The sequence below is a fragment of the Corvus moneduloides genome, chromosome 1 (genome assembly GCF_009650955.1).
Source record: "Corvus moneduloides isolate bCorMon1 chromosome 1, bCorMon1.pri, whole genome shotgun sequence".
NCBI lineage: Eukaryota > Metazoa > Chordata > Aves > Passeriformes > Corvidae > Corvus > Corvus moneduloides.
In genome coordinates this window covers 109690924-109710726 of record NC_045476.1, presented here as the reverse complement: position 1 = coordinate 109710726, position 19803 = coordinate 109690924, and the positions used below count along the sequence as shown (strand labels likewise).

The following is a 19803-nucleotide window of genomic DNA, read 5'->3' as shown; positions in this document are numbered from 1 at the left end:
CCACTTTAAAACAAATCATTTAATTTCCTGAAAATAAGTTTACTTCTTAACATAGCCAGCCCTCATGAAACCATTTCAGAACACAGGAATGCCAAAGCTCACTAAAAGGCATACAGATAGAAATGTGTATTTGATACCATCTCCTCATTTTCAAACTGCATGTTGCACTGTGCTGCATCCTCGGTTACTGGCTTCTGAAACATGTTGCGGCAGATGAGCCATATTGTCAGACTAGCAATGAACATCCCAATATCTGGTACAAATAGTCTGATCACGTTCCCAGCATCTGCTCCTTTCACACTGTATAGGATGAAAAAACAACAAAAAAAACAAAGAAACATTTGTTACTTCTAATGACATTTTCAACTGGAACAGAAAGTAAGCTCAAGGCAAAGAAAAAACCCCAAACCCCCAGTAATAAGAAATCTTTTCAATGTGGGAAATATGAAGATGATCAATGAACTCTAGACAGACAAATATTTTTGCTCTCCAGAAGTACAGAATACATGCTTATTTGCTGGGAGTTTGCACACTCATATTTTAGTGATACTTAGCATTTTGTTAACCCAATTCTGAATAAATTTTGTTGAGAGCAATGCAGGAATAACCTTTAAATGCAACAAGAAAGACTTCAGCTGAGTACCTGGGAGATCCATCTGTATGAAGCACAATCCCTTTACTGGCATTCTTTGCAAGGACAACAACATCCAGGTCCACCAAGGACAAGCATGTCTACCCAGACAAGATAGCATTCATGTCACCCTTAAGTGCGCCCTAATCCTACTTCCTGGCACACAGATGAATAACCAGAAAGTCTTTAATATTTTCACATGTTTTATTATGCTAACTGTTAATACATTTTATTCAACCAGACCATCTTAATACCTTTTTGCGTATTTAATCACTAGTATTTAAGTACAAATATTTAAATGCTAATTAATGTGTTCAATCCCTGCCAAGGAAACCTTTCTTCTCCTCTGAAAGATCTGTAAGACTTGATGACTTTTATATAGGAAAAAGATTGCACTGTTTCACTGTGCAGATTTAATTGTTTATACTAGGAAATATGACTTTCTGGATTTGATTGTGGTGTCTGAATTTGGATCACTGTTAAAAAGGAGAGCCTGGATTCAGGTTTAGTGGCACAACAAACAGTTTATTAAGCTGCTGAATGGACATACTAAACTCTCAACTATTGATGAGAGGATATAATCCTAATTATTTGAAAATGTGAAGTTAATGCATTTTAAATATGCAGCTGCAATTTCAATTTTATTTTTTTATAAGGCTAATGTCTGTAGTTAGTTCTGAGGACAGGTGAGGCATTGATATAGTTCCTTCCTGAGTGCACTAGACCAGGTCTTCATAGCCTGAACTAGTAGAAAACTTAATAGGTTGTTTTATAGATGCAAAGAAAGACGTCACCTCTGGCCTTTCTTCATCGCAGCTTTGAAGCCTAAAAGAAACTGTTTGTGAAGTACAACTATTGTGAAACCTGCAACTGCTGTGATTAAATGCAGGCCTGGAGTATCAAAAAAGTCTCTAATGTGATTACAACACAACCAGTGTCAAGAACCGTGTGGGTCTGCTCATATGCCCACGATCAAATCCAACATTTCCATCACTGCTGCTGACCCAGCTTTTCCACTGATGTGTATCTTGCAAAATAACATATGCTCAAAGTGGGATTAAGGTAAGAGATCAGAAAGCTGGCTTTAATGTTTGTTTCAACAGCTTAACCCTGAACAGTCATGTACTGCATGGCAGCTAAGTAGCTTGAAAATATTTCACTAATGGCTTTCAGTTGTACTAAAGCAGAGAAAAAAATTAATTAAGTAATTGAAAGGCTTGAAAAAGAGTTAGATGGCAAAGTCCTTGCTGGACTTGTTTCTTGTGTCACTGGTAGAAGCACAGCATGCTGTGGAGTCAACTGGCCTAGGAGAGCATGGCCACTCTGGTTAACATTACAGAAAACCCTGGCTTGACACGAGCCCTTGCTCATTTTGCAGTACCGTGGCTCTTACTATCACTGAAGATTAGTCCAGGCTGCACCTTGGCAGAAAGAGGTAAAAAGTACATGTTTAATGAATCTTATTCCCATATACCCAGTGTATATGGGTGTCATAATAACATTCATGATTTTTTTCCAATAATCCCGATCATCATGCTGAAACATGCCTCTTAAAGTGGTTTTACTAAATATCTGGGAAAAAAAAGTCTGAATTCTTGATTCTCAAATTTTCACTCGAGTATTTTTCTGAAAGAATCGAAATACAACCTCAATCCAGAATTAATTAATGTAAGAACAATAGAAATTTGCTAGGATCATGTTGAAAAATGGGTCAGATTGCTTCTATGTAACACTTCAGTAAGTTATTTTTTTCTTTACACAGATCTGGAGTCTTAATTAATTGAAAATTTAAAATTAATTTTGCATCACTTCTGAAGCCCTTCGGATTCAACATGTGTACAAATTAAAAACTGGCAGCCTTCAAGTACTAGCACTTCTTAGTTGCACCAGGTTCTCCTTCCTCACATTGTACTCCCATGGAGCCACGCTGGGTCTTCCTTCACATATCCTGCTCCCCAGACCAAGGGGAGACCCCTGCGGGAGCCCTGCCTCTGGTGCAGCTCACATTTCTTTCCAAACCAAGTGCTTCTGATCTTTCAAAATAAATCATTTAGCATGTTGTTGTGAGAGATGTAACATACAGCTCAGGCTAGCAGCAGAGAGCCTGAACAGTGATACCTAACCACAGAGCAGGGAAAAATTCTACACATGAATAGTTTATTCACCAAAACCAGTCGCAAATGTATGCTGTCCCCTTTTCCCCATGAAAAGGAAAACAAATTGACCTCGGTGTGATAATTAAAAAGGAAACAAAAGATCACTTGAAAGCAGAGAAATGTATATTATTCTGTAAAGCAGAATAACAAACTGTTTCATTCGACCCCAAGTAATTTGCTCCCCACTTTTTCACAGCAAAAGCTAAACAAAAATCAGTTATTCCCACTTGTTATCTCTGGCAATACAAAAAAGAATGGCAAATACTGCAATCATTCCACAAACATTTCTCACTTTATTTGCGCATTCACACATGGTCATATTTTGCATTTGATAACAGTCTATACATTGTGCTCTTTCCTCCAAAAGAGCCTTTCAAACTACGAAGTTAAACAGAAGAACAGGAAACCTATTCAGATCTCCTACAACAACAGCTTTTTTTTTAATCCCTGCAAGAATCTCACGGTGTTCAATGAATTGGTCATAGCCCTTGATCTACAACTAGTAAAGCATAATTTATTCACCTAAACTAAATAATTTACCTACAGGGCAGCTTTAGTTGTAATAGATACCAGTGACTGAAGCTTATAACTCAGCCAGAAATATATTCTGCAGTGTAATTACAGTAAATGGCAGCTTCAGTTTTTCCTTCTTTCTTCCAGGATGCAGAAGAAAACAGGATGGGGACACGGACACCCACACACACCCACACCCACACCCACACACACACACAAAGAATTAGGGGTTTAAAATGGGTTTTTACTTTCCCTTGACCAAATAAATCAAATTGCAGACAATTTTTAAGAGAAGGGACTACTGCAGTTAGGGTTGCAAGAGTTCCTCTGTAACAAAAATAACCTCTGTAGGACAGAAGGAATTTAATGACTTTTGCATCAATACGTGAAACTGTTTTTTCATATCAACAGACTCCTAATACAGCTGTTTCCTCATCGGACAATGTGTTCCCCTGCTGATTTCAGCTGTATACTTCACATTTACTACTCTAGAAAGGGATCATCTGTATTTTCTTTGTATGTACAGAATTTTTCTAGGACAGTCTGACCCTGGTCTATTCCTGAATTTCTCTGGTGTTCAAGAAACTAAGCAAATTCTCCTAGTTTATCTGCATTGAGAATAATTTTAGCTGTGGATAAATGTTAAAACCGTTCTCTTCTTTCACGTACACTCACTAGTAGTCAAACAAAAAAACAAGTGCCAGCATAATGAAGTATTACATTCTTGTTTGGTGCTCTAGAAATCAGCATTTCAGTTTGCTTAAAATAAAATTTTCATTTTTTTCCTTTCTAGAATAACCATTTCTCACAAATTACAATTTTTCATCTCCTACTGAATGTACAAAGCTTTGGTGAACAGTGAAGTGTTAATACTGCCATGCCTGATTTCATTTCTTTAGAATGGCAGACACTAACTTCCTCTTTATTGAACGTTTACAGAATAAAACCAGAAATGAAGCAGAACTATTAGAATTAAAACTGCAATGGTTTCAATTAAAAAAAAAAAAATATAGTCGCACACGTGAGACACCATGCATAATGTATAAAATAGTCCACATGTAGAAGGAATACCAACAGCCTTCAACTTTAAATATTTACTATTTCGTTACAAGTAAACAAAAATGGGAAAGAACAGCCAGTCTTACTTAAACAGAACTAAAATTAATTCAGCATCAGCCATGTATCACAATGTTAAGCTTATGTTAGACAATAAATAAGATAATGCTTCCAGATTAAAGAACCATAAAAAGCTTGATTTTATATTGAATACTGGGTAAACAAAGTATTTTAAAGGTTAATTTTTATTGCAATTTTAAAAAGTTATCAAAAGTCTTATTCATGCATACTACATCTTTCCATATATGCATACATCTTTTCTCCCCTCAGGGGCTTTCTATAGCACCTCTTTACTTTCTAATTAATTTAATAAAACAAAAAAGGTAATACTGTATTAACAGTTTGCAAGCGATAAATTAAGGAAGAGATGCATGGATGCTAATAATTTCCATTCATCTGTTTGGTGACTGTGAAACATCTGATATTTCTAACTGGATCTAATATTTCAGAGTAATTAATGCACTGCTGTAGATGCTTACAGCTGAATTCCCATGGGCTTCATCTGCAACTGTAGTAACTCAGTTTAGAGGTAAAACAGACCCAAGAACCATAAGCATGGACCCCTGGAAACATGGACTGGCAGTATTTCACAGGTGCTACGCAGTACTGTGAATGATTCATTTGTTTATCACTAGTATCCTCTCTGTGATCCAAAAATAGTGGGAACTTTGAGAATGCAAAAGGCTACTACTAACCAGATGGCCTTAGAGATGTGCCTGCTGAACTTTGCTGTTGGAAGAGGGTGTTGGGGATGGTTGCAGCTAGAAGATAGTTATAGAGGCTCCTTGTCCTCTCTCAGTTTGAAATAAGGATGAAATGTCTGATCCCATACTTACTCTGCTGGGAAACTCACACTTTACTTATCTGGGTCTGAGGATGGCAGGCCTGGTCTGAGCCGCAACCAGCACTTCAGTGAACGTAGGATGCTCACATATTCATGCACATATTCATATATTCATGCTGCCATACTTGTCCCTGGTGGCTCAGAAGACAAGTTTGCTATGATGTTGGTTCACATGGCAACCTTGACACCACATTCACGGCAAACCTGTGCCACGTGTAAGTTTACAGGCTGCTGAGTACTGGTAGGTCTGCCCTTAGTCCTTTCCCTATCTCATGTTCATCCACAAATTGAAAATAAATTATATCACAAAAAAAATACAAACTTAGTAATATTAATATCCACAGTGCGGCGCATGCTCACTCTCTCTCTTGCACTGCCTTCATAGGATGGTCCTTTCAGTTCATGCAGAGCATGGCATGTGTTTTACCCAAAATACCTGAAGTTGCACTTCCAGAGAATATTGGTTGTGCAAAATAAATGCGTGGGAGGAAGAGGGAAGCAAAAATGCATAGAAAACTACCTACAAAAATATTTAGCATGCACTGACCTACCCAACATACAAGTTCAAAGGGCTCCTGAAGTATTTGCAAAATCTAAATCACTGCTTACAAACTATGTCTGCACGGATTCAAAAACCAAAAGTACACTTTGCTTTTTCAGGAACGATATCTTGCGATGAAGAACACACTCTGTATTGCAAAAGTGCTTAACCACATATTAACCAAACATTTGCTTTCCAAACACCGCTATGCAGAGAGAGAGAGAGCAGCTATTCGAAACTAAATGTACATTGCCAAGATTTTGGTGACTGTTGCTTGCATAAAACATTCAACATTAAGAAATATGGGTATGTGCAATGCGTAAAACATTGGTTTGTGGCAATTTTTCTCTTTCTAAAGCACCCATTGTATCTTTTTGTTCATTCATCTTCTAATAAAGGGCAAATTCCAGCTTGCCCAGGGCAGCACACAGAATATTTAAAATTCAGCAGGGATTTAGCAGGTATCAGGCAAAGCGCTCAGCTGCACTACTGCCAGACTCGTGACAGCACAAGATCCAGCTCACTTTGCCCATGTCCCACAGCTCCAAATGTGGAGCAGGACTCATGTTGCACAGCCAAGAGGAAGTGAGCGAAATACCCTCCACACCCATGGCGCTGTGCGTGCCAGCCCCACAGCACGGTGGTGGAAATGACAAGTCCATCCGCTACACAAATTATTTCAGGTCAGAATGGGAATGTGATCCTAGATGGAGGCAGAGCCAAAGTGAGCCAAAGTGAGAAGAGACCTGAGGACACCTCAGCTATAAGTGAATTTTTGTCTTAACTCTTCAAAGAGACTCCTTGTTTCAACTTTGAACACTTCTCACACAGGCTTCTCACTTACGCAAGCATTATATAAGGATTTAGCTTAAGCGTTAATTCAGTATTCATTGATCTCTGCATAACATTCCCAGTAAAATTTGTCCAAAATGCTCATAAATATTTGGTAACTGGCAGCAAAGTGTTTACATAAAGGCATATAGAGAGCCACATGTTCCACAATAGTCCTGACTAAAAGAAAGCACTGAAAAGCCTGAAGCAGGCTGACATTTGTGATTATTTCAAAACGTATTTTCCCCTTCTCTCCGCAGTTTTCATACTCGAGTTGGAGCATGAACAGATCATCACTTCAAACTACTTTTCATTTCATTATATTTCCAGCATATAACATAATCACAGAAAGAAAAAGACACATCTAGATTTTCCAGTCAGCTGCAGATGAGGAAGGAATAATATTTCCCTCAATTACAGCAACCAACATTGTAAATTACTGTCATTTTACAAACTATCTCCAATACAGAGGAAAAGCACACAACTACCAGGGGTTCAATTTGGAGTGCCCACTGCACTTCGGTGTTTGCATAGAAGACCATTCCGTGCCACAAGACCCATTCCTAATTTAAAACTATCCAAGTGAAAGATTTGCAGGGATGGGACCATTCACCCTCAATTCTTCCATATGAAACAGCTCCCAGTCTACCTTGCCTGCTCTGGACATGCCCATCTTTCTCTTCACAGCATTAAGTGCGACAAGACAGGAAGCATTATCTAACCTTCCTCAGCACCACCCGTCTGAAAATCCCGGGGGTTTAGAGGCAAGAGCACACGGACATTGCTGGAAGCAGACTCCAGCCATCAGAGGCATGTGTACAGTATCTCCCCTCACCCCCCAGTTGACTTCCATTAAAACTGGACAAAGGAAACTGATCCACCCCTGGTGTACTTTGATCAATTCTACAGTGTCAATCAAAATAGAAGCGGAGTAGAAATCAGTGGCAAACTAAATGTCCCAATGCCATTAGATGTTGCGTCTAAGTTTTCTGTAAATGGAGCCTGTAACACAATCTCTGGGTGGCAAACACCCCACATCTGTGTGGGAGGGGAGAGGACTAGTCCCCTGCACTGCTTGATGCCATCTGCCCAATTGCTGGAGGTGTGGCCACCAAAGATCTTTCTCAGGTGTGAGAGGCCACTGTAGTGTTTCGCCAGTGTGGGAGGCTCTTACCTTGTCTAAGCATTGGAAAAACCACAATTGCTCAGATCCAAACTGGGCATAAAGGAGCTGAAGTCAAGTGCTCACGCTTTTACCTCCAGGCTGGCTGGGTGCCCAGCGTGAGCACACTGCAGCAGGCTGCTCAGATCCAGCACAGGGTATGCTCCTGCTCCACCAGCCACAGGCTTCCTTGTGTTTCGTGTGCCAATTGCTACTTGGAGATCTCATGTGACTTGCTCGTGAACAAAACCCAACAAAAACAAAATAAAACACAAAGCCAAACTGTTAAGCATGCATCCTAGAGAGTTTTTTGTATACTAATTGCAATGCTGATTGCTCTCCAGATTAAAACGAAGCCTGGCTCACATTCTGCTGCTGGTGGGTTTACCACTGTACTGCTCCCAGCTACCACTGTACTGCAGGAGGCTGGGCTGTGCCAAGAAAAACACTGACAACAGTCTCACAACTCAAGTGCTCAAACAGCACAGGCCATAAAATATCTTCTATCAGATGTTCCTTTTCTTTGAATCCTTAGGTTAAATGGCATGAGAAAAGTTAGCTGAAATTAATTTAGCTGAAAAGAAAATAAGCACAAGGGGTGGTAGGAAGCGAGCAACCTGAAAACTTAACACAAACACTTGGATAACTGAGATTCATCCTGAATGGAGACGACTTCTAAGAGGGCCTTATGTCAATGCTGAGGCAGCCCAGACCATCAGATCAAGATGACACAATGACAGGCTTCAGAGGCACAAGGATTCTACACGGAAATTGTCCAAGCATAGAGAAAAATTTTCTCCTTACTTTCAGTTAGCAATGAGGACATATCTGAGGTACCAAATCTAACAGTAATGATGAAACCTCAGGCAAAGACTGCTCTGTCATCTTTTCCTTCCTTCTATTCCATGATACTCCTTTACTTGTCAGCATCTCTTAATCTGTAGTGACATGAAGTTACTCTTCTTTTTGCAAAGTACCTTGACTACTGTAGCATGCTGTTAGAAATGGCATAGAGTAATAATCACAGATTTTTCAGGTTTTGCTTTCAAAGTGGTAGAAATGAATAATTTTCTTGTTAAGTTATTAACAATATCCCTGTTATACTTCAGGCTTCATTCCCCTTTAATCTCATTGGGTTGCTGACTGCACATATGCTGCAGTTGCTAGCAGAAAGTAAATTTACCTATTTGATTTACATACCTGTGCCTCGTGATCTCTTATTTGTCTCCCTAGTTTTATCTAAGGCTCACCTGGGCACTTTATTAAGTCCTCTTGTTTGTTTAACTACTGGTGTCACATAAAAAAGATTAAAATCTGCCTTCATGGGATTTGGGAGTTCTCCTGTCACAAATGTACAACCAATATAACACCCCAAGGCAGAGGCTGGCACAGAAGCATCAGAAAGAAAACAGGCATACTATGCACTGCTAACATTTGCTAGACTGACTGACCACCTTCCACAGTTCTCTCTTGAAAATCTAAGTCTCCAAATAAAATAGAAGATAATAGAATAGAACAGAACAGCTCAGTTGGAGGGGTCCTACAATGATCTTCTCGTCTAGCTTCCTGACGACTTTAGGGCTGACCAAAAGTTAAAGCATATTATTAAATGAATTGTCCTGATGCTTCTGATAAGGCTGGAGTCCTCAGACACTCCTCACAGGAAATTCCTTCCAGCCCTTAACCAGCTTTGTTGCCCTCTTCCAGAAAAGGACTTAAGCACCCTTCTTAAATTGTGGGACCCTCAAGCGCACACAGTGCTCAAGGTGAGGCTGAACTGACACTGAAAACAGGGGAAAATACTGGGTGCACCACAGTCTCTTACTTTTTTTCTGAAACCACTGATTTTAATTATTGACATCCTCCTGCCCTAGACTACAATGAGCTCTACCTTAAAATAATCCATTTATTTATTTGGTTTCAGACTTCTGGCTGATCATATTAACAAAAAGAATCACCCTCTTTCTGCTCACTAATGAAAACTGTCCTCACATTGTCATATTATTAATATTCCATATTAAATTCAAAGGGCAATCAATGTCTTGAAAACATGCACAAAACTGAACCTGCTAAGTTAGAGCCTGTATCATTCCCAATGAGTGAGGAATGGGAATGGCATAAAAAGCCTCCCTGACTTGAAACTGTACCTCTGCAGTTCACCAGCATTACCAGAGGAAGTCCTAGAGTGGAGACAGGACTGAGGGAGCATCTGGAGTTGAAGGCCTGGTCTGTGAGCATGATTTTGCAAAGGGATGTAGCAGCATCCCTTTTTGTGTTATTTCTGATTCAGCAACTACTCTCCAGAGGTCGTCTCCAAGCACCTTCACCTGGAATTCAGCCTTGAACAAAGCTGATACAACATATAAAAATCATGATGACATTGTGATTGACAAAGTTGTATCTTGGCTCACGTGGATTCCTACAGCAGTTTCCAAAAAAACAAGGAATAACAGAAATAATAAAATAAGATTGACTAAGAGGATGTTTCAGAGACTTCATTAAAAATTAATAGAGACTTTTGTCTTTCAAAGTTTTATCATCTCTCAGACAGTAAAGAGGAGGAGGATAAAGCTCTTTGCTCACTCATTTTGTCATGGAAAGAGAGAGCCAGATGATCAGCTGATACCAATTATAAATTATTGGTCAAGATTACAGAAGGAAATGAAATATGGGGGCCAACTGATCCGATTTCTAGCAGAACTGAACTGGAGCAGATGTGAGCATCGAGCCCTGCAACTCTTTCCTCACACATGTCTTTTTCTCCTCTGAATGGTAACCCATGAAGGGAAAACTTGGCTTCTCAGTAAATTCCCCTAATTCATCTAGGTTCCACAATAACAGCATATATTCCTTTGCGTTCTGACAGTGTGCAGAGACCACAAGAGTCCCCAGTGAACTGGGGGTGTTAACCTCCATTCCACTTTTCTCATCATACGCATATGGAAATGAATATTTACTGGCTGCTTGGAAGAGTCAGTACGGAACATTCACTCATGTCAAAAAAATGGGAAAAACCCTATACTGTGGAGCTCTCTTCCAGGACTAGATTAATTTTTCAACACAAATGTTATTTTCTGGAAGAAAGAAACCTCACTTATTTCCTCTATTTTTTACTGATTAAACTATTCACCACTTTACACTACTATTTCATATTAGCTCACCATTTGCCCAGAGCATCTAATACTAACCTTCCCGTGTAATAAAAAGTCTACTAAAATTTTCTGTTTACACTTCACATGTAGAAAAGCCCTTCATGTACCTGATTCTCTTAGTTTTATAGTCACTCTGAACATCCCCAGAGCTCTCAAAAAGAGGAGTATTTGACCACTCTTTAAATGCATTTTAGGACTTGTGCAGGGTGGGGTTGTTGTAACTAGTGCATCATGATGAGTGTGATTTAGATGCAGAGCTAATAGGTATTTTACTTTAAAAAATCAGGCTTTTACTTTAAAAACCATTTTGTTAGGCAAAAGAAAATTATGAAATGAATGTGCAAAAACACTCTTACAGAATCCACAAATACATTCTTTCGCCTTTTAATTATATCAGACTTTATCATGATATCTTTGTACGACTTTTTATCCTTGTTTTTTGCATTTGTGTGCTTTATCCTCTTCACTGATGAGTTTTTAATTTAAAAGTTACAGCTGATTTGATTGTTCATTCACAACTGCATCTGCTGCATCAATGAACCTTTCAGTTGTGCAAGCACTTGCCAATGTCATCACAGAGTAGCGGGATGCAGTTGGATGGCAAACACACACATATACTAAAGCTACAGGAAGACTGTAAGTAAATAAAAAGTAACCAAAGTAGTTTTCTACATACTGAATCAAAAGAAAGAAATGTTATGACACTGCAGTGACAGTGGGAGGGAAGAAGATATGCCAGATTCAGAAGATGATAGATATGCTGCCATTTGCAGCAATGTGGAACAAATATAAAGTCTGCACTGCTGTTTCCACCCTGGCAGCTTGGCTGTCTGCATTGTACACAATCAGATCTCTGACAGACGCTTGATTCACACTCACAGTGCTGAAATCAGGCTGGCATGCCAGAGACAAGGCAGCTTAAAGCCATTCCCCTTCTAGACTGAGATGCAGTTACACTGTGAGTGTTGCAAGAGTCCGTCACAGCTTAAATATCACTTTGATAGTTTCAAAAGCTTTACTGGGGATGCAAAATTTTCCTAAATGTTCACTTTCTGTAGCCATGTGACTGTGAGAGCCACCAACTTTTCCTTACAAAGAATACACACATCCGTTTACAGCCCTCACAGCTATGAAGAAAAGCTGTGAAATGTGAAACAACTTCACTCTTAAAGGTTAGAAGCCAGGAGAAAAATAACAACAATTTTAAATCATTCCACTTTGAAGCTATTCATGATTATTCTTGGCATCCAATTTTTACTTATTTGTTACTTCAAGTTAGAAAACAGCAGAAAAGCCATAAAAATACTTCAGGGAATGCATCTTTATATCTGGAAAAAAAGTAACTAGTATAGCAAGAAAAAAGAAAAAAATATTTTTTGTTTCTCAATAAACAACATTATATACTGAAATATACATATCTTTGGTATCTACAGTAGAGTGTATCTAGTACCAAACAGGTGGTGTAAAATTTTAATTTCTGTTTTGGTCCAAATTGCTCTAGTAGAGAGCATTTTTAGCACTGGAAGAAGGGGACAAGTCCATATTAATTGCTCTTTTGTCCTGGCCTATCAAGTTATTCCTTTTCCCAAAAGCTATCCACAGTGTTGGAAACATTGGAAAGTGGCTTTATAAAAGTATTTGGCTTGGCTTCTAAACACACCTTTGCTCTACTGTTAGAGAAACACTATGGTGTATGTCAGGAAACTTCAGCCATGCTGATAAATAAATGAGTTTTAGGTTTGTTTGATGGACTTCTTCAAGTGGGGTATATTTCAAAGTTGACTTTTCTTAAAGAAAAAAGTTAAAACAGGTTAAAACCAGTTAACATTACAACATTAAGCCATGTAAAAGGTCAGCTCCCCAAGGTGTGGTTTAAGAAAAGAAAAACAACCATAAAGTATCTATAACGCTTAACTAAAGTACAACTCAAGAGAAGTTTTACATGGATTTCTCCCCAGAAGTGTTTCCTATTTAAAATTTTATAAAAGCATGAAGGAAGAAAGTGTAATGTAGTAAAACTGTTATTATACTAGGATCAGACATATTAGAAAGTAGAACACTAGGGCAAGACTATTTGCAGCAAAAAACTGACAGACTACTGAATTTTTTTGGCAAAAAAAAACCCCAGACTACCGAATTTTTGGCTTTTGAATATCTTCAGAAAAAAAATAATAGATTTGGGCAGCACTTTCATTTGGAAAATTGAAAGTACAGTGTTGATTCAACTAAGTTCCCAGCACTTGCAACAGATTAAACAGATTACAGATAAAATGTTCAAGAATCATAAAGATTCCTGAGTTACAAACCCAACTCCCAAAGGGACTCAGGCCCTTGAAAGATGTTACTTTGATGCTTTTAAAAACTTAAAAGTTAAATTGGGTGATTTTTTAATTTTCCCCAAATCCAAGAGTCCCCCTTTTTAAAAGAAAATATGCTTTTGCCAAACTCAACAAATTGGCCAAAATATGCCTAGGAACAAGCAGTCACTGCAAGTCTCTGAAAGACAGAGAGAGAGTGAGAAAGTAGTGAGAAAGTAGGGCCATTGGCAGATGTATACAACAGAGAATCCTGGTCCTGTGTTAGATCAGATGATAAAACCAGTTTGATCCTCAGGCTCGACAACCCTAGCTTAAAAAAAATTTAAAAAGAAGAAAAGGAAGAAAGTGGGGTACCTTCTCATTCATAAAGCAACTTGTAATTAATAACACTACTGTGCTTCTCATCTACACACAGCTCAGTTATAGATTTATCACAGGCACATCGCGCGATTAAGAGATTCATTTGCCTCCAGGATGTTTGCACACCAGCTCTCTTGGACGGTGCTCAGGAGGCTGAGCAGGAAGCAGGACTCTCCTGCTTCCCACAAGTAAGTGGCTTCTTGAACTTCAGCTTGCACAGGCAGAGGATTAAAACACAGTCATCACACAACTGTGCTTCACTTGTATAACATCATGATTTTCCTCTGGACTGCCTGATGTGACGTGCACCTTGGATTTTTACTACTTGAATTCTCTCTAAGTTAGAGAGTTTAGAATTCTCTGAATTTTGAAGAATTTACTATATTCCCTAAAACCTAGTTTATTTATTTATACCACTAAAAATGAATTTTTGCCCTGGTTACATAATGGCTACTCCCATGAGACAGACCTTTGAAATCTACTGAGTTGCTTATATAATTAAGGACCATGTGTTCAGACATCTAGAAAATTCACATCGTTGCTTTCTACGTTGTTCAAAAAATTGTCAAAGTAGCTTCAATCAACCCAGAGGAAATTCCTTTCTTGGCATATTACAGTGATGTACACTGGAGAACAGCTATGATTACTACAATCATTTTAGGTAGAAATTGTTTATGTTACCATTAAGACAAGCTTATGCTTAAACATAAAGATGGGGGGATTAAAACCCAAAAAATCTCTTAAAGCTGCTCAAAACAAACGAAGTTACTTTAGTGAATGTTTACATATTTTGTGATAGTTTAATCACTTTTCTTAATAGGGACAGCTTTGAGAAAATCCCATAAGTAAGGAAGCAATTACTGGTCTAAGTGTTTTCAGCCATGCGGTCATCATCTCCTAAAAAGCTTCTATAAAAAAAGTCTCCCTTGGTGAATTATTCTTTACAGTCTCACAGGTGTGCTACACAAAGGCTACAAAACCATCACTGGCAATATATTAAAAAATAATCTCTGACATGTTTGCTAAGAAGAAACATGTTTATTTTGCAAAATCTAGGACAGTGTATCACAAAACGTACAAAAACGATGTCTGTCAAAAATCAGCTTCTCTTATAACTAGCTTAAGTTTAAAAAGTACATGAAAAGGATGGGAAGAGGAGAAGAGAGGAGGGGGAGGGGAGGAAAAGATGAGGGAGGAGAGGAGAGGAGAGGAGAGGAGAGGAGAGGAGAGGAGAGGAGAGGAGAGGAGAGGAGAGGAGAGGAGAGGAGAGGAGAGGAGAGGAGAGGAGAGGAGAGGAGAGGAGAGGAGAGGAGAGGAGAGGAGAGGAGAGGAGAGGAGAGGAGAGGAGAGGAGAGGAGAGGAGAGGAGAGGAGAGGAGAGGAGAGGAGAGGAGAGGAGAGGAGAGGAGAGGAGAGGAGAGGAGAGGAGAGGAGAGGAGAGGAGAGGAGAGGAGACGAGACGAGACGAGACGAGAGGAGAGGAGAGGAGAGGAGAGGAGAGGAGAGGAGAGGAGAGGAGACGAGACGAGACGAGACGAGAGGAGACGAGAGGAGACGAGAGGAGAGGAGACATCTGAATTGGAAGGGACCTACAACACTCATCACATCCAACTGCTCAACCACCAAAATTTAAAGCATGTTATCAAGGACATTGTCCAAATGACTGGCCAGCTGACAGTCACTGTGAAGCTTGGGGCATTAACTCCTCTCTAGGAAGCCTGTTCCAGAGTTCGACCATCCTCTGGGTAAAGAAATGCTTCCTAATGTCCAGTCTAAGCCTCCCTTGATGGATGCAGCTTTGAACCATTCCCACACTCTATTCTCAGGCTACTCCAGCATGCCCAATACACAGTATTGTTTGCTAACAGGCAATCACACAGGGCACACTGGACTGACTACACACAGCAACGTTGGAACCAAAGTCAACACTGGAATAAAATCCAAGAAGTTAAACTGGTTTAAAACTAGGTTTAAATTGTTTCTATTTCACTATTTAATATGGACTAAAAGATTTCAGTTGACACAGTGTTGGTGAAAAAAAATCTAACTTCAGTTTTCTTCATATCTTTTTAAACAATGGTTTTTTTCTTTGCAAATATAATCCAATTTTTATTTTGGCTTTCTCTGTAACTCAGACTTTTATTTCAAAATCTTGCTTTTTTTCAGCGCAGCGAAGAAAACTCAATTTAAGATAGAACCTCAGGCATGCAGAATATATCAAATAAAACTGAAAACACATTTCTTCCCCATTTCCTACACTATAAACAACACAAATACTTCAGCTCACACATGCACAAATTCCACAGTCCTGGCCACCACGAAGTCACAAAAAAAGAGAAGTAACAAAGAAAGAGACACTTTGAAAATTAAATTAAGGCAACCTCAGCACCCCGTCTTCCCAAGACTCAGCACCCTGTGCTGCCCTTTGCCTGGAGACAAATGCATCCGTGTGGGAAGCCCTATTCTCTGCCATTCATCGCACCAGGAGAGAAGAAGTGCAGTGTTACAGCTGGAAGGACATGAATAAGCCTTTCTGATGTAGTCCTCTGCTTCCATATCCCTGCCTTTCACTTAGGTTTGGCAGCTTGGGGCTGAGGCTGAGGTAGTCAGAACCATGTTTGGCCCAGATGAGAAAGGTGTGGAGGGCTCAGAGTTGGTGCAGTGCTGTGCTCCCCATGTCTTCCTTCTGCACCACCACTGTTCCTTCAGGGAACACTGAATCAGGGCTCTCTGAACCCTAACTCTACCCCTAAAAGCAGTTTTGGGGCTGAGGATGAGGCCCTCTGTGACATGTTTGGCCAGGCAGAGAAATGATCAACTAGAGATCCCACCCAGAAGACAACACTTCTGTTACAAGTAATAAACTGCTCTTTTATTCACAGCCTCCCAAGGGAAGGTCTGGAACTGGTTCTGTCTCTCTGCTCCTTATATTATATTTATCTACCATATTATTCAAAGAGCACATGTAACTGTAAATTCACAAAGAGCACATTCTACAGTAAATTCACTGTAGAATATGCAAAAACTGCAGAATAAATTCACATTCATTAATTCCTACAAAAGTGTGATGAGCATCATATATTAAGACTAGAAAGTAAAAACAAACCATCGATTAATTTGATTTCTCTGATTTGAAGAAATCCAAGGATGGTATGCTGTGGAAGAGAACCCTGCCAAAGTAAGAGGGCATTCCTGGGCACTGAAAACTAAGCACTTGCTTAAGTGCCTTGTGGCACAGGAGACCAAAATAACTATACAGACTAATATACCTATTTTTTTTCCAAAATGGTGGAAAGATGTGCCTGGCAGGGCTTTCCCACATCCCTTTGATTGCACCACTGCACCCATTTTTCCTTGTCTTCTCAAATTATTCAATATTTGTGAAATGCACTTAAATTGCACTGTTCCCTTTAAAATAACTTCTCAAGGATCAGACCGTGTAGCCTCATGCAGCCCCTGGCTGAGGCAATGCTCCCAAAACTATGTCAATGGGAGCTTTGCCCAAGGAAGGACTATAGGACTGAGCTGTATGTGAAGGAAGGGCTTGAAATTACGGAGCATGGTATCAGGATAAGACTTTATATTTCAAGCATATGTTTATCCTTTTTACAAAATCACCAAAGAGCATGGGGAGAAGAGGGGGATGTCACTTTGGAAAGCTATATGGTACTTTGATTTCCAAGCCAGAACTGTGCATACTAAATATTTACAGAATCTAGTGATATTCTCTTCTTTCTGTTTATTCCTGTCACCCAGAGAAACTCTGGCCAACTACCAATCAAATATCCAAGCAAGCACGAGGAAAGAGAGAAAACAGCTCGCCAGTAGGCTCGTAATTAGCAACCTGAAACTGGAAGGAGGCACTTGGGAAGATGCATCTGGATTCCAGCGCTCACCGCATGTCACGAGTGGTTTCGGAAATTGAGTTCTCAGTCTCTGCAAGGGGTAGGGAAGATATACACAGTATTTTTGGCTAGACTGAGCAGGGGCATATGTGGAGCAGCTGCAAAAGCAGACATGTGTCTGCTGCCAGAGACCAGTGTAGGAACACAAACGCACCTCTCAGCGATGACAGCTAACTTGCTCCTGGCGTCTCCTGGGTAAGCTGTGTCTCTCTACCTGTGGCAAGCAGGGCTGTTGCATTTACTTTGCTTTAAATAAAAACATTGCAGAGTGTCCTCCTTATCACCCTCTGCTTAGGAGAGTAGTTGAAGGAGATACTGAGGGACACAGAAGGTCTGAAATCGATCTTAATAGGAGACAGTCTTCATATCCAAGGTCTAGCCTTGATATAGAAATCTTCAGGTCCTTTTCCTTTTTCCCTTCTCTGCTCTTACCTACTTCCCCTTTCCTTTTGGTGTGAGAGCTAGCAGTCTCCAACTACTCTTCCATTCTTATATAGTAAAAGGATTTAAAAAAGCAGAACAAACCCACAACTCAATACACAGTATTCTACTAACAGGAGCAGCTTTCACTGGCAATCACCCTCAGCATTACTTTAGACAATTTGGGATGCTGCTGGTGCACTTTCTACATAGATGTTGCTGCTGTACTAAGTGTGGTGCAGAGAGGTCTCATTAGCATTATGAGGGTGGAAGTCACCTACTTTTGCATATATATATGTAATTTCTAATTAATAATAAATTTTTGCATTCCATGAAAATAACAATATTAGAATCAGGTTGAAGCTATCAACCAAACAAAAGCTGTATCTTTGATATGGAAACTTTAATTTTTATAAAGATAATTACATTCTACTATGAAATTGGTGCTCAAAAGTTCCTTTCTCTATGACTGAAGCAACTATTTACTATGAAAAACATACTTATTGAAGGTTGCCAAAAGTGTAATAACCACACATCTGTTATTCTTCAAATATATATTTTCTAAAACATTTGATATTTACTTCACATGTAATAACAGTTATTAAACCTTCTGAAGTCTGTTTTGTGGAACCATAAAGTAAAGCATTACACGCATAGGAGAAGCACCATGGGAACAAATGCAAAAAGGGAGTAGAAGTGTTGTTAGCAGCTGAGTAACTTACTAGTCACATAACAAAGTACAACTCAGAGAAGCACAGTAAGAGGAGTACTGGAAGTCTGAAAACCCTGCAGGACTATGAGTTTTAAGAGGTCCGACGTCATCCATTTCAAGTTTTAAAATTATTAAATCATTTATAGGTCAACAAATATGTAAAAACAGAAGACATTCTTGTAATCATTACTGAATCTACTAGACAAGGACACAAACTTCATTATCTGGTAGCTCAAATTAGAGAAATTTAAGCGTTAAAAAAAGGCCTTCTTTTGGTTGTAATTTTCTGCAGTGTGGCAGCATTTCCCCAGCAGCATTTCCCCAGCATTGGCAGTGGCTCTTTGCAGGCTCTGCACTGCAAGCCTCACCCCAGCCATGAGCTGGAAAGACACTACTGACTGCATTACAGGAGAAGACCAGCTCTCTAACTGAACTGATCCTCTTTCCTTTTGAATTTTAACAGGCTTTGTGCATTAAGCTCTCTTTAATAGCCAGGAAACAAGTACAGTCACTGTTAATTGCTCATAACTATTCCATTTGAGATTTTGAGTGAGCCTCCCAGCAATAGGACATAAGGAAATGGCCTCAAGCTGTGCCGGGGGAGGTTCAAGCTGGACATCAGGAAGAATTTCTTCACTGAAAGGGTGGTTAAGCATTGGGATGGGCTGCCCAGGGAAGGGGTGGAGTCATCATCCCTGGAAGTGTTCAAGAAACGACTGGATGTGGCACACATAGCACTTAACGCCATGACTTAGTTGACAAGGTGGTGTTTGCTTAAAGAACGGACTCTATGATCTTGTAGGTCTTTTCCATCCTTATTGATTACATGATCCAATGATTTCCACTGGGTCCTGAATGTGACTGAAAAAATCTTAAGCCAGAGATGAACAATGCCTTCTAAAACACATTTTTAGTCAAGTCATGTTTGGAACAAAGTCCAAGAGAGCTGACTGCTTTCCAGGCATTTTTATGCATGTGTAGGTGCCATCGTAACATGCACCAATAAAGAACAATAATCCTGATCTTAACAGTTGCAAAAAAGTCATCCTATTTAACCATAAATCTATTTGCTTTTGCTTAAGATTTTTTAAAACTCCATAAACATGACAGCTTGCTTGACATTAAAGTAGTGCACATGCTCAG

General features: G+C 39.4%; 1 protein-coding gene across 5 annotated transcripts in view; it reads right to left on the bottom strand.

The window, feature by feature from the left end:
- Positions 1 to 19803, bottom strand: part of PIEZO2 (piezo type mechanosensitive ion channel component 2) — a 292650-nt gene that overhangs the window by 133064 nt on the left and 139783 nt on the right. For all 5 annotated transcript variants that reach the window (XM_032121792.1, XM_032121810.1, XM_032121818.1 and 2 more), the window contains exon 5: positions 138 to 300. In XM_032121792.1, the coding sequence (XP_031977683.1) occupies positions 138 to 300 (163 nt within the window). The remainder of the gene's footprint in view (positions 1 to 137; positions 301 to 19803) is intronic.